This window comes from Meriones unguiculatus, chromosome 7 (genome assembly GCF_030254825.1).
Source record: "Meriones unguiculatus strain TT.TT164.6M chromosome 7, Bangor_MerUng_6.1, whole genome shotgun sequence".
NCBI classification, from domain to species: Eukaryota; Metazoa; Chordata; class Mammalia; order Rodentia; family Muridae; genus Meriones; species Meriones unguiculatus.
In genome coordinates this window covers 7,027,468-7,041,620 of record NC_083355.1, presented here as the reverse complement: position 1 = coordinate 7,041,620, position 14,153 = coordinate 7,027,468, and the positions used below count along the sequence as shown (strand labels likewise).

The following is a 14,153-nucleotide window of genomic DNA, read 5'->3' as shown; positions in this document are numbered from 1 at the left end:
ACACTCAGGGCAGACCCGGGCGAGCTCTGCCCAGGGCCCTCACTCCACCTTCTTTCTCTTCCGTGACTGTTTCTCTGTCCTGGGGTCACCAGGCAGTGAGGCCAGCAGGGGACACAAATAAGGGACTCATCACCGGTGACTGAAGCGTGGACTGAAGATGGAGGACGCAGCAGCGGAGGGCAGGAAAGGGAGGGTAGGTGCATTCCAGGTCTGACTGCAGAGCCGGCCACCTCCACCCCACCCAAGCTCCCCGCCCCACAGTCTATCCTGTCCCCCGCCCCCTCCCCGTCCCCAAGAGGCTCTTGAGCAAGGATCAGTTTCCTCAGTTCTATCTGGCAGCCACAGGCAAACTGGAGCCAGAAAATGACCCCTTCCCCCAAAAAGCAGCCTGTCAACCATAGCTCTTAGGTACAGCTGTTTTATTTCCATTGTGTTCATTCTTCAGTCCGTCAGGAAGGAAGTAGGGCAGATAGAGCCAGTCTCTCCCTCCATCCATCCTAGCTTAAGGTTCCCTCCTTGCCCCAAACCCACACTGGAAGGTCAGCTTGCAGAAGGCAGAGCTCAGAGGCCCCTGGAAGGGTCACAGTTTGCCCTCCAAGCGGCCAGAGCACTCAGCGCTGTAGTGAAGAGTCCAGCTCAGACTGGCTCAGGCCCCTCCTCCTGCACAGTTCTCTTCCCAGCTGGAGGCTGGGATGCAGGCTCAGTGTCCCAGCAGCTGCAGCATCTCTCTTGGATCTACCAGCTTCTCCCTTGGTTTCCCACTGGCCTGGCCCCGAGATACTTCCTCAGCATCCAGCTTCTCCCAGTCTGAGAAAGAGACTGGCCGGACTCCTAAGGCAGATAGGAAGATGAGTTAATGCCATCACCTCCTCCCAGCTCCTCAGGATCCTCCTCTCAAAGGGTGAAGTTCCAAAGACAAGCCACCCTCACCCCTCCCCAGCCCCAGGCCTCAGCCTTAGGCTCAGACCTCGCTTGCTGAGCAGAGCTTGAATGGCTGTACAGCCAGGTCTGGGGTCGGAGGGCAGCAGCCCCGCCTTCAGGTCCTGCAGCAGCATCTGGCTGGTGAGGAAGCTGTCTGTCATGGTCGTGGTGATGACACCTGTGGGCCCCGTCTTCACCCAGCCACTGCAGTAGAGACCTGAGAGGGGCAAGAGAGAGTGGCTGAACACTGCCTAGCAAGTCTGTGCCCAATCTACACACACACACACACACACACACACACACACACACACATTGTCCTCTGTGTCTCTCATAGGCTGGGCCCACTATGGCCACTGGCTCACCATGACAGGTTTGTGTGTGTGTGTGTGTGGTTTTTGTTGTTGTTTTGGTTTTTTGAGACAGGATTCCTGTGTAGCCCTGGCTGTCCTGGAACTCACTCTGTAGACCAGGCTGGCCTTGAACTCAGATCTGCCTGCCTCTACCTCTATCATGCCATCCTCCCTTCCTCAGCTTCCTTGTGGATGAGCTGCTCCCCGGGGACATGGGCTGAGACTTGGCGCACCACAGTTCAGCAGGCCCTTGGTAATATTTACCGTAATATTTACCGAATGAATGAACATGGAGGGCACAAGGTGAGCAGGCAGGGCTATCTCCTGCCAAGATCCCAGGGCAGGCCTCAGTTAACTTCTATTGAATGATGTCCCAGCTTGCCTGCGAACTTGCCCTAGGCCGCAGGAGGAGGGAGGGCTATGTTCCAGAACTGGGCTTGTCACATGAGCTGTGTCTCAGATGACATCACTGTAGAATAAGTGGTCCGGGGACTCGGCCTCCTCAGACCCGCTCACCTGGTACCTTCACAACCCGGCCCTCTATGTTGGGAATGACTCCGAGCTTGGGGTCAAAGGGCACGCTGGGGTCGATGGGGCGGCTCTTATATCCAACGCTGGTCAGCACCAGCCCACAAGGGAGGTCCTCCACATCTCCCGTGGGCACTGCCCGAGTGGACTTGCCGACGTCCTGTTGGGAAGAACAGCCGGTTGGCATGGTGGAGGCCTAAAAAGGGGAAGTTTGGGTAACATGAACTCACCTCCAGCCTGTTAACTGCCAGGCGGATGCCTGCCACCCGTCGCCCATCTGATGTGGGTAGCACCTGCTGGGGGCTTCGGAAAAAGCGGAGGCCCCAGGCCCGGGAGGCCATTGCCTGTCGGGCAGCCTCTTCCGCTCCTGGCTTCTCCGTGGCTGTCCGAAGCAGCAGTTCTGTCAGCCGCCTCCTTGGACGGGCGACATCTGTCAGCAACATGGAACATTTCAGGCCTGTTCCTGCTGGTCCCCCTCCCCCAAGCCTCACTTAACCTAGGACACCCCCTTCCTGTGAGCTGGGGTGGAGGCTGGACTTGGCCCCTACCCTTAATTCTGTCCTGGAGGCCTGAGAAATTTGAAGGATCCAAAATGGGCCTGGTTCCTGGCAACTGAATCATCTCTCGAAGCTCCTTGAGGGTGGGGATGGGAGTAAGGGAGGAGGTCTGGTCCAGAACCGAGCACTCCTGAACCCACCAGAGCTCACCCCTGTTGGGACAAACCATCAGCAGTGTGGAGAAAGACCCCCTAGCCTTGGGGCCCTGCCCACTGCCCTGTTCCACCCAGAGAAGCAGCCATACCTAAGGGCTCTGTGGCAACCCCAACACACACAGGGTCCCTCTACATGGGACACTGGCTCCTCCCCCTCCAGATCCAGTACCTTAATGGTGAAGGCCACTTGCAGGGGTCCACGCCGGCCCACTATCCACACAGTCTTCACCCGACTCTGCCTCAGGGCCCTCAGAGCCACCTCTGTAATGTCTGTTTTCTGGCACAAAAGAAGGGAGGCTCTTGGGGCTAGGCGGTGGAACATGAGACAGAGGCAGGCGTATCTCTGTGAGTTTGAGGCCAGCCTGATCCACATAGTGAGTTCCAGGCCACCTAAGGCTACATAATAAGACCCTGACTCAAAAAAGGAGAAGGAAGTGGGGCACAGTGGCACACACCTGTAACCCCAGCACTCAGAGAGGCAGAGGCAGGTTGATCTCTGCAAGTTTGAGGCCAGACTAGACTACAAAACAAGCCAAGGCTACACAGAGAAACCCTGCCTCGAAAACTAAAATAATGAATGAATGAATAAGGGGGTGCTTGACTTGGGAAAGGGGTCTAGCATCCACTCTGATCCAGATAAAGCCAACGCCCCAAAAACTATACCGCTGCTCCCCCTGGTGGCCACATAGAGTGTTGACGCCAGCACTGTAAATGGCTCCTAGGTAGGTGGACTGAAGACCCAGCAAGCATTTACTGACAGTCTATCACGTGTCCATGACAGGACAAGCGCATTAAGTGGGCGAGAGCAGTCTATTTGAGCCAAACAGGCTAATTTGGAGCCTCATAGAGCCCTTATTTTATGGGGAGACAGATACTCATAGAATCTTATCACAGAGCATACATGCAGTATTGAAGCAAAGCCATGAAGTAAAGGTGACTAGTAGCTGAGATCATATCACCGAAGAAACACCCACACAGGACAGCCTGGAAGACCTCTTGGCAGAAGGACTAGTTGAGCCAAGAACAAAAAGAGGGAGGAATGCTAATTCTTAACTAGCAGGAGGCCAGTCCAGACGGTCCAAACAGGGAGGACGTGTATGCAAATGCAGTTGCTCACGGAAGTGTGAAGATACCTGCCCAGACCCCTGCAGCAAACATGGCGGGGCTGTTTGGAGGGGTGAGACCTGACGGCACCGGCAGGGCAGCCTTTCCTCAGCGTGCTCCCTCCTCCACCCCTCAGCCTCTGACTGACCCCTCACCTCCAGGTGCTCAGGTGGCGTCAGCAGGATCCGGGCCACATCCAGAGCTACATTCCCCTGCCCCAGAATCACAGCGGTGTCACAGCTCAGATCCGGCGCCAGCTGGAGGAGGAAGGTCTTGAGAGGGTGTCCCTGTCTCCAGTTCCAATCAGGCTAATCTTGTTTGCGCACACCTTGGGCCATGTCTGCTGGGCCCTCAGGCTGCCCTAGGCGGTTCACTCTACCCCACTGCCCTCTCCCTCAGCCCGGCAGAAGGTCTCCACAGCTGACCTGCCTCAGTCACTGATGCCTCACATCTCCTCAGCTTGGTCCTCACTGCCTTGACCTCAAACTCTGACACCTCAAGGATGTCCTGACTCCAGCCCAAAGCAACAAGGGTGCCCCTCAAACTCACCTCCCGGTTCTCGGGGAGCCCATTGTACCAGCCCACAAAGGCCCGGGCTGAGACCACCCCAGGCAGCTCCTCGCCGGGAATTTCCAGGGTTTGGTGGTCCTCTGCTCCATAACTCTGAGGAAAAGTGCAGCCCCCACCCAGGCCCAAGGGCTCAGCACCAGCCTTCTGCCTCCCCGCAGCCCTCTCCGCCCATATTGCAGCCCCTCCTCTCACACCCACACCCCTCCACATGGGCAACTCACCAGAACCACGGCGTGGTAGGCTTCCTGAAGCTCTGGAACCGACACGTCCCTGCCCACCACCACATTGCCCCAGAAGGCACAGCGGTCCAAGCGGGCTGTCTCTGTGAACGTGTTGATGACATTCTGCCAGGCAGGGTGGGGAGAGGAACATTAGAAGCTGGGGAAGCTTCTGGGAGCGCGTCAGCACCACTCTCACTCCGTGATGCCCAGGACGGAGCCTGGGTCCCACCACAGAGAGCCCAGGTCACTCTACTATGTCAGGGAGCCTTTCTGCCCTCATCTTTACTGTCTCCAGCTCCACCCTCACACACCGAGAGACACTCACCTTTACTTCAGGGTGGTCAGGTGCCACGCCAAAGCGCACCAGGCCAAAGGGCACCAGCTGCTTCTCATAGATGTCTACGTGGGCCTGGGTGTGGTGCTGGGGCAGAAGAACAGCCGGTGGGTTCAAGGGGGAAGCTCCGAGGCCCCCCTCCCCAGGGCCTCCCTTCCCTTCCCCAGACAGCAAGGAAACTCGGCTCCAACGGCCAAGGAGACTGGTTCCAACCATCCAGGAGCAGAAGGAAGGCCCCAGCTCTCCTTCCACCCAGGTAAGGGCTCTGGAGGAGCACAAGCAGTTAGACCCCAAGGTCTTCCAACAGAGAAACTAAGGGACTGGAAATATCAGGACTTCATCCTCAGGTCAGATGGAGATCTTCATCTTCTAGAAATGCTGGCCATGCGATCTGAGAGCCTGCCTTAGCTCTACATCTTCAGGATGATGCCCCTGGGACAGGGGTCACCAAGGCAGGGAGCAGAGACACAGATGGGGCATGTGAGGAGAGAGAATGGAGGCAGAGCTGAGGCATGTGGGGACAGAGAGAGTAGAGGCATGGCTGGGGCAAGTGAGGCCGGGGGAGTGGCAGCGGGCCTTCCCAGCTTTAGAAAAAGTCTGGCTGTTCCAGCTGCCCCATGTCACCTGTCCTCCCAGAGCACTTTGCAGGATGTAGGAAGGATATGAGATTGGAATTGCTGCCACCAACAGCGTGGGCCCGGTAAGCCCCAGAACAGGCCTGGGCCTCGGTCTCCTCTGTGAACTGGGAAGCACGGGAAAGGTAGGACGGTGAGAGAATTGGGAGAGAGTAGGCAGGGCAACACCACCCTGTGCCCTGACCTATTCCACCCAGCTCAGAAGGACTCACGGCAGATGCATCCCTGCCTACCTCGCCTGGCCTTTGTCCAAATCCTGCTTCCCTCTCTTCCGCCACCTGCCCCGAATCCAGCTCCTCCAGCCCATCTGCCTCTTTTATCCTTGGCCAGCCCACAGGCAGCCTCCCAAATCACCTTCTCGAACTCCATGGAAACTGAACCCATGAAGCTCCATGAAGAGCTCATGCCATGAAGTCCAGTAGCCACAGAGCCAGGCCTAGCAGCACCCCAAACTGCTGTGTCATAGGGAAAGGTTCTTTGAATGGAATGTCCCACCACACACTCAAGGCTGACTGAGTCAGGCCCAAGCCTTCAGCCTGGGGCTCCCCCAGCATGAAGACACAACGACTCACTCAGAGTCGGTACAACTATGCTGCCAGAGCAACAATCATTTCTTGTTCCAAAACCTCCCAGGCTGCTCTCACTACCGCAGGACAAAGTTCAAACTGCTTAGCCTGCTGGCCATCCCTAACACAACCTGACCTCATCGTCTCCGTCTTCCACTCCATCTGCTTCGGAGGGAGACTTCCTGCTGGGCACAAGGTTCTTCCAGCCTACCTCCACAGTAGCAATAATCTCACACACAGATCTATCTTCCAAGAAGCCTCCTCTCTCTCCTCCTGCCAATTGTTGCTTTTTCCTATAAAGGATGATGTCTGAAGCAATTCTAGCCTGGGGTTCTCTGTCCCTCCTGGACACAGATTCATGTCCCTGGGAAGTCTTACCTATTCCTGTGACCGCAAATCTTGTAGATCTCATGTGGCCTCACTACCCTCCCTCCCCCTCCTCTCATCCTATCTCTTTCCCATCCTGAGACCTCGGGATCTGACTCAGATCTGAGATCTAGACCTCAGTCCACTCATCTCAGTCCATTCTTTGTCCCCTACCCTTTCCCCTCTACCTCTGTGATACCCCCCTCCACCTTAGCCCCTGGAGTTCCAGCCACAGCACTCACCCTCCCCTTTCACCTTGTCCTGTGACTCCCATATCCTTTCCCCCGACTCTCTTGCACTCTGGGCTAACAGCCCTGCTCCAGGCTACCCATCAGAGAGAATATTCCACATGAAAAATGGGCTGAGGCTGTAGCGAACTGGTAGAATGCCTTTCTGTCATTCACAGGGCCCTGTGTTTGGTCCCCAAAGGTGGGTTCCTTGTTTTTTCTTTTCAATAGGTTTCTAATTATGGGTATGTGTCTGTGGAACATATGCACAGAAGTGCAGGTGCCTGAGGAGGCCAGAAGATAGGCTGAGAGCCCCTGGAGTTACGGTGGTTGTGAGCCACCTGCCTTGGGTGCAGAGAACCAAACGAAGATCGTCTTCTAGAGCAGTATGTGCTCTCGACCAGTGAGACATCCCCACTCACCCCCGCACTTAGGATGCTTCAGTGACGCCAGGTTCTTTATCAGTGAGGACCAGAATTCCCCAGGGTGTTTGCTTAAAATTACTGATTCTGAGGTTCCCAGTCACAGAGTTGGATTAAATCTGAGCTGGGCCCAGAAGCGCTCATTTAAATAAGACCTCTCCAGCAGGGACTAGAGAGGATGCTCAAAGAAAGCCACCCAAGTCTATGGTGGTTTCTAGGCACCTTGTGACCTGGGCTTCGGTTGCCTCCTTAGCCCTAGCTTTCACCTCTTCACCCTTCTCTCTATGACTTTCTGGAACAGGCTCTGGGCTGATGCCAAAGGCCCATTCTCCTTCCTCTAGCCTTTGACCACATAATTCCTCCTGTCTGAAGCATTCCTGCTATTGTAGTCTCACATCCTCCACAAAATACAGTTTGGACACCTCTCCTTCTAGACTGGATGGAGGCCTAGTTTGAGCTCTAAAACACTTTGAAAAGCAGCCACTTCAAGCTAGAACGTCAGGCTCATAAGCACAAAAAAAACACACCCACGTGCCTGCAGCTCAAGGTCTGGCCCACTGAGGAGATGTCAAGGTCTATTCCCTCACCCTCAACTAACACAGTCAGCACCCCTTCCAAGAAACCCAGCCCACACCAACCACACCACCCACCAATCCACCCTTGCCGCCCCGAGTCTCCAGCCCCGAGCCCAGGCTGTCCTTCATAAGTGGCCTTGCATTCCAGGCTGACACTTCATATCCAGGCCAAAGCTCACGCGTGGCCTTCAGTGCATCTCAAACGTACATTTTCTAGCCAGCTTCTGATCACGCTGACCTGGGTGTGTTGTTGTAAGTAGCTGCAGAGTCATGCACAGGTCACTTCCCCACAGAGGTCTCCATGAGACAGACCTTCCTAGTATCAGCCCCAGGGAAAGCAGGCCAGAGGGGCACTCTACCTTTCAAATATCTATCCGTGTTGTCAGTATAATGGTCCTTTCTCCTGTCTTGTAGTTATTATAAGCCCATCTAAAGTTCAGACACTGCCTCCCCTCAGTCAATCTTGGTATCCCTTACTCTGTTTTAAAAAAATATTTTATTATTTTTAGTTATGTATGTGTGTGCATGTGCATGAATAAAGGTGCAAGCAGAGGCCAGAAGAAGACGTTGGATCCCCTAAAGCTGAGTGATGAGCCACTGTGTGGGTGCTGGGAACCCAACTCCCACACTCTGGTCCTCTGTGAGACAGCCAACACTCCTCACCAAGGAGCCTTCTCTCCAGCCACTCCGCTTCCTCTTTTGCCTTAAGATCTGAGATAGCCTTGTACATCTGATAAACTGTGCATCTGGTAGCCTTGAGGCCCTGTCTGACAAGCCTAATAGTGAAAGCTTTGAGACCTTGGCCTTTAACAGGAAAGAATGGGCATCGGGAGGGCTGGGGCTGTGGGCAGAGCTGGGGCTGTGGGCAGGGCAGCGAAACTAAGAACAAGATGGCCCTGAAATGTAGAGAGCTGGAAATGGAGAAATATAAAAGAAAACAAGGGGAGGCTAAAGCCATCCCTTAAGACTGAAAACAAACAAACAAACGACAACAACAAAAAAAAACACAACTTTTTCCCCCCTGCTTGGTAAAGCAGGAACAGCTGCCCATCTGTCACTGACCACCAGCCATGGACCAACACATTTCTCTCACAACTGAGGACCTAGGGTGTAGCCTCAGATGCAGGTGTGGAATCGGGTAGAAAGGACACCACTTAGATGAGCTGGGAGACCCTTCCATATCAGGCAAATCAAAGGGCTGGAGCCTACCCAGAACTGTAACAAGAAATGAATGGCGAGGAAGGAGCCTGGAAGGAGTGACTTACCTTTAGCAAGTGTTGGGCTGTGTAGAAGCCAGCTGGACCACTGCCAACTACACAGATCTGAGGGGTCTTCTCCTGTGTGGAGAACTGCTGGCCGAAGCGCGGGGCTAGGCAGAGGAGGGGACAGCGAGGTCAAATAAACGCTCTCTTACCACCCCAGACCAATTCCGTCCAACTGCAGCTTGCGTTTCACCCTCACCTGCATCTGCCTCTTTCCACTCCTCAAAGCTTCAACATTTCCTCCGAATGCCAGAGGCATTCTTTATCCGAAACCCTGTACCTCACCCACGAGCACGCTAGGCTGAAAGCATAGCCTGGCCAGACCCTACTCCCACGAAGCTGTCCTGCACTGCACGTCATTTTTATTGTGATTCCCTGTGTGGTCCCACGTCTTCATATCCCCACCACGTTTCCCCTTTTTCTATCCCTTTTCCCCCACAGAACTCTCTTGCTCATATCCTCACCTCAGATTTTCCTGTCACCTCCCACTCACCTCGCATCACACACGCGGACCTCATGGTCTATCCTTTCAGCCTTTACTGACCCGTGTCTGACCCAGGATGCCTCCCACCTCACCGCATAGTCCCTTCCGTTCACACCACTCCCATTTTCTCCCGCAAAAGCAGACACCTTCAGCTTCGTCCCACTCCAGCCCTGTCTCGGCTCTGATCGGATCCCCCTTCTCGATCACAAGCCTCCCCTCGCCCTGGTGCAGCCCCAAGGGCCCTGCTCCTACTCGAAGTGCTCCTGAAGAGAGAGGGCCGGACCCTTGGCAACGCGAACCAGTGCCACAGGCGCCAGGAGCGCGGAGCCATGGCTTAGGACAGCAACCAGCCGACAGAACAGCTCGCAAGTGACTCCTCAGCGCCGAGCGCTGGTCCTGCGACCCGCCCATCACTTAGCCCCGCCCTAAACCTCGCTCAAAGAAAGCGCAACTTTGAAGCTACACCGCGCTCTCCGAGATAGCCACGCCCCCAAAGAAAGCCACGCCCCATCTTCAAAGTCCCGCCCCCAGAACGTCCCAGCCTCAAAAGCTTAACAAATTTCTCTCCCGTCTTCCTCGTCCCTCCAGTTGCCGGAAGTCTAGATTTGAAGGAACGCGAATCCCCTCTGCTGTTTAAGTCACTCTTGGAAAAGTGAGCCAATTAGAGAGGAGCTTACTTTACGTACAGCTAGTCGCTCGCTGATGACGCAATGCTCCGCGTCCTTGCCTTTTCGGAGGAGTGATTTTTGTACCCGCCAATCAGGGGCTCAGGGCACGGAAGTCTCCGCTGTCACCCATTCCCGACTCTTTTTAAAGTCTGAGTGTTGAGCTGGTGTGGCCCCAATGTCGTGCGTGTCAGAGCAGGGGAACTATTAAACTCTCAAGAGCTTGTTTCCTATCACTTTCTTCCCGTTTTAGGGGAGAAAATACGCGAAGAGGTTCTTCTTGGGCACTGAGCTCAGAGCCCGACCTTCAACCCCGGTCCAGCAGTCGCCGATCAGGGTGAGACGGTGCCGTAGGTGCCGAACTAAAGGGGCCACCCAAAAGCTCAGTAATATAGGCAAATCGTGCGTATTCTCACTGCATGTTTAAAAAGAAAATTGATGCCAAAGCTTATAAGCAATATCTATTTTCACATTTTTATTACATTTGCATATTTTATTACTTACAGAGAGCCGGTGTCCACGTGCCACAGCGTTCATGTGGTGATGTGGTGGGCAGAGGACAGCTTGTAGGAGTTGGTTCTTTCCACTACGAGAGTTCCTGGGCCTCAGACTCATGTAAGGCCTGGGGGCACGCAACTTTATCCTCTTGCCGACCCACAAATATATTCTACGCAAGAACAGGAGCTGAGGATTGGCCGAGTGTTTGCTTAATGTGAACAAGACTCTGGGTTTGATCACAACACCAAAAATATAATTAAAATAAGGACAGGATCTGTTTTCGCCTTTGAGCAGACAAACATTAGGCTTCCCTGAGGGTCTTTCTCCTTGGAAGACTAACCTATCCAGTCATCCCCACAGGATGATGTTGACTCTTGCTTATTTATGCAATTGCTCTACCTTTTAATTGCACCCCTTGCCCCTGGCTTAATTTTCTATTTCATAATTGAGCCACAGAGCCAGCCTGGGCTGGAGGGTAGTACCTGGTCTCATAAACAGCATACCACTTTTTGTGAAAGGCAAGTGGCAGTGGGAATGGCATCATACCAACTGAAACTGGCCGAACTGGCCTGACTATAATCTGGATTTCTTGCACCAGACAAACGGCTGGGTGTTAGCATGGTGGACTTCATGATAAGTGATTTTATTTTGACTTTTAGGCTGACCTGTTGGAGCCTTGTGTAGGAGTTGAAGAACCCAGTTTTATATTTCATACTTTTTACACTATTTTAGGATTTTTTTAGCCAGGCTGTGATGGTGCACATCTTTAATCCCAGCACTCGGGAGGCAGGCAGATCTCTAGTTTGAGGCCAGGTTGATATACAGAGTGAGGACAGCCAGGGCTACACAGAGAAACCATCTAGAAAAAAACAATGACAACAACGAAAAAAAAAAAACCCACAAAGATTATTTTTAATTGAAGTTTAACATACAGAAAAGTGCACACATTATAATCATAGCGTGATGGGTTGTGAGATCACAGGGTATAATAATGTGACTGACACCCAGGATCAGAGTACAGTGAGTATCCCAGGAATCCTCTGCTCTGTTCTTTCCTTCCTTCCTTCCTTCCTCCTTTCTTTCCTTCCTTCCTTTCTTTCGGTTTTTCAAGACATTGTTTCTCTGTGCAGCCCTGGCTGTCCTGGAACTCCAGGATCAGAGTACAGTGAGTATCCCAGGAATCCTCTGCTCTGTTCTTTCCTTCCTTCCTTCCTTCCTCCTTTCTTTCCTTCCTTCCTTTCTTTCGGTTTTTCAAGACATTGTTTCTCTGTGCAGCCCTGGCTGTCCTGGAACTCCTCGGTAGACCAGGCTGCCTTTGAAATCAAAGATCTGCCTGCCTCTGCCTCCTGAGTACTGGGATTAAAGGCGTGTGCCACCACCTGGCTCCCCCACTTTCTTATTTAGAGGTAAATATTACCCTCTGGTATGTCACTGTGTTTTAAGCCTGTCCCATAAGACTAGTAGGAAAGCCAGATGCTGCCCACAGGCCTATTTAGTGACCCACAAAAATAATTTATTTATGTATGTGAGTACTTTGCATGTACATCTGCACACCAGAAGATGGCATTAGACAGTTGTGACCTGCCATGTGGGTTCTGGGAATTGAACTCAGGACTTTTGGAAGAGCAGTGTGTAATCTTAACCACTGAGCCATTTCTCCAGCAATAATTTATTTACCTATATATTGTTGTGTTTTATTTTATATTTTGAGACATGGTTTCTCTATGTAGCCTTGGCTCTCTTGGAACTCACTCTGTAGACCAGGCTGCCATCAAACTCATAGAGACCCACCTGCCTCTGCCTCCCAAGTGAGTGCTGGGATTAAAAGCGTATGCCACCACCATCTAGCATTTATGTATATAATTTATATGTATTATATATGATATATAATATATAATTTATATGTGTGCCTGTGCGTATGTGGCATATATGTGTGTGCGTGCCTGTGTGTGTGTTTGTTTGTTTGTGTGTGCGTGCTCATAAGTGCTGGTGCGTTAGCAGTCAGAAGGCTTTGGAACCATTGAAGCTAGAGTTACTGGCAGTTGTGGACCATCTCTCATAGGTTCTGGGAACTGAACTCTGATCATCTGCAAGTTCAGCAAGTGCTCTTAACCACTAAACCATCTGAAATGGTAACATAGTTAAAATTTTGTGGCATGAAAATTACTTGTTTATGGGTAAAGTTTTATTAGTACACTACCATGTTCATTTCTTTTAAAATATATATTACTTTTTTGAGAATTTTATACAATGTATTTTGGTCACATTCACTTCCTAGTTTTCCCCTAATCTCTCCTAGATCCACCCTGCAACTGAAAGTTCATGTCCTTTTTTTTTTTTTTTTTTAATAATCCACTGACTCCAGTTTGTGTTGCCCATACACTCATGGCACGGTGGACCTCTCAGGGGCTGCACCTTAAAGAAAACTGACTCACACATACCCCTCCCTCCCAGAAAACATCTGCCATCAGTAGAACCTCAGTGAGCCTAGGGGCTTGTGAGCGTTTGACTGAAAATGGCTGGAATTGGCTCATAGGAGTGGCACTGTTAGTAGGTGTGGCTCTGTTGGAGGAAGTGTGTCACTGGAGGCAGACTTTGAGGTTTCAGATGCTCAAGTGAGGCCCAGTATCACTCTTCCTGCTGTCTGAGGATTTAGATGTAAAGCTCTCAGCCCCTCTCCATCACCACATCTGCCTGTATGCCACCATGCTTCCTGCCAAGATGATAATGGACTAAATCTCTGATCTTTAAGCCAGCTCCAATTAAATGTTCTCCTTTCTTACTTTTTTTTTTTTAACATTTACTTATTGATTGTGTACACAGTGTTCTGCCTGCATGTATGCCTGCAGGGCAGAGGAGGGCACCAGATCTCATTACAGGTGGTTGTGAGCCACCATGTGGTTGCTGGGAATTGAACTCAGGACCTTTGGAAGAGCAGCCAGTCCTCTTAACCTCTGAGCCATCTCTCCAGCCCAAATGTTCTCCTTTCTAAAAGTTTCTGTGGTCATAGTGTCTCTTCACAGCAGTAGATGCCCTTCTGTGCTATGATTTTCACTGGTTTCATCTTGCGTCAGCAACCACTGGTGGCTGGGAATTACTGGCATGTGCCACTAGCCCTGTCTTTGCAGTGACTCCAGGGTCTATTGACTGCTAGGCAAGCACTTTACCAACTGAGCCTCAACCTCAGTCCCTAAAGAATTTATCTTTGCTGGGTACAGTGACACACACCTTTAGTCCTAGCACTCAGGAAGCAGAGACAGGTGGATCTCTGAATTCAAGGCCAGCTGGTCTATAGAATGAGTTTCAGGACAGCCAGAGCTACACAGAGAAACCCTGTCTGAGAAAAAAGAAATCTTAATGATAAATTCACCAATTGTCCTGTCATGTAGAAGAAAAGGATAGAAATTCAGGCTCCAACACCAAAAATCCTACGGAGCTTCCCAGCCAGAAGCCTTGGCTCTGAGGGTCAACAGTGTGCAATCCGGAGTCACTGAATTCAAATCCCTAGTCTGAATTTCACAGCCATGATAGGGAGAGGTTTAAACTCAACTTCTTTTTTTCTCTATAACATTGGATTAAAATCCTGGCCTGGTGGGGTGCCTTTAATCCCACTTTGGAAGTAGAAGAAGAGCAGTGGTTCTCAACCTCTAGGTCAGGACCCTTTGGGGGGTTCCAATGACCCTTTCACATGGATCACATATCAAGATATCCAC

At 52.0% G+C, this 14,153-nt stretch overlaps 1 protein-coding gene across 1 annotated transcript; it reads right to left on the bottom strand.

Moving 5' to 3' along the window:
- Positions 1 to 402: 402 nt before the first annotated feature.
- Positions 403 to 9,851, bottom strand: Fdxr (ferredoxin reductase). The gene is made up of 12 exons (XM_021635284.2): positions 9,530 to 9,851; positions 8,797 to 8,900; positions 4,732 to 4,827; positions 4,407 to 4,529; positions 4,165 to 4,278; positions 3,771 to 3,872; positions 2,681 to 2,788; positions 2,348 to 2,432; positions 2,030 to 2,229; positions 1,788 to 1,959; positions 968 to 1,138; positions 403 to 831 (listed from the first exon to the last, which is right to left on the bottom strand). The coding sequence occupies exons 1-12, from the start codon at positions 9,606 to 9,608 to the stop codon at positions 701 to 703; spliced, it is 1,485 nt and encodes a 494-aa protein (XP_021490959.1). The 5' UTR covers positions 9,609 to 9,851; the 3' UTR covers positions 403 to 700.
- Between the last annotated feature and the right edge of the window lie 4,302 nt (positions 9,852 to 14,153).

Bases quoted from the DNA above. Each gene is read 5' to 3' on its own strand.
- Fdxr (XM_021635284.2), bottom strand. From the start codon at position 9,608: ATGGCTCCGCGCTCCTGGCGCCTGTGGCACTGGTTCGCGTTGCCAAGG. The intron at 4,530-4,731 runs GTGAGTGTCTCT...CCTGCCTGGCAG, and splicing joins CTGACCACCCTGAAGTAAAG to AATGTCATCAACACGTTCAC. The intron at 832-967 runs GTCTGAGCCTAA...TATCTGCCTTAG, and splicing joins AGCTCTGCTCAGCAAGCGAG to GAGTCCGGCCAGTCTCTTTC.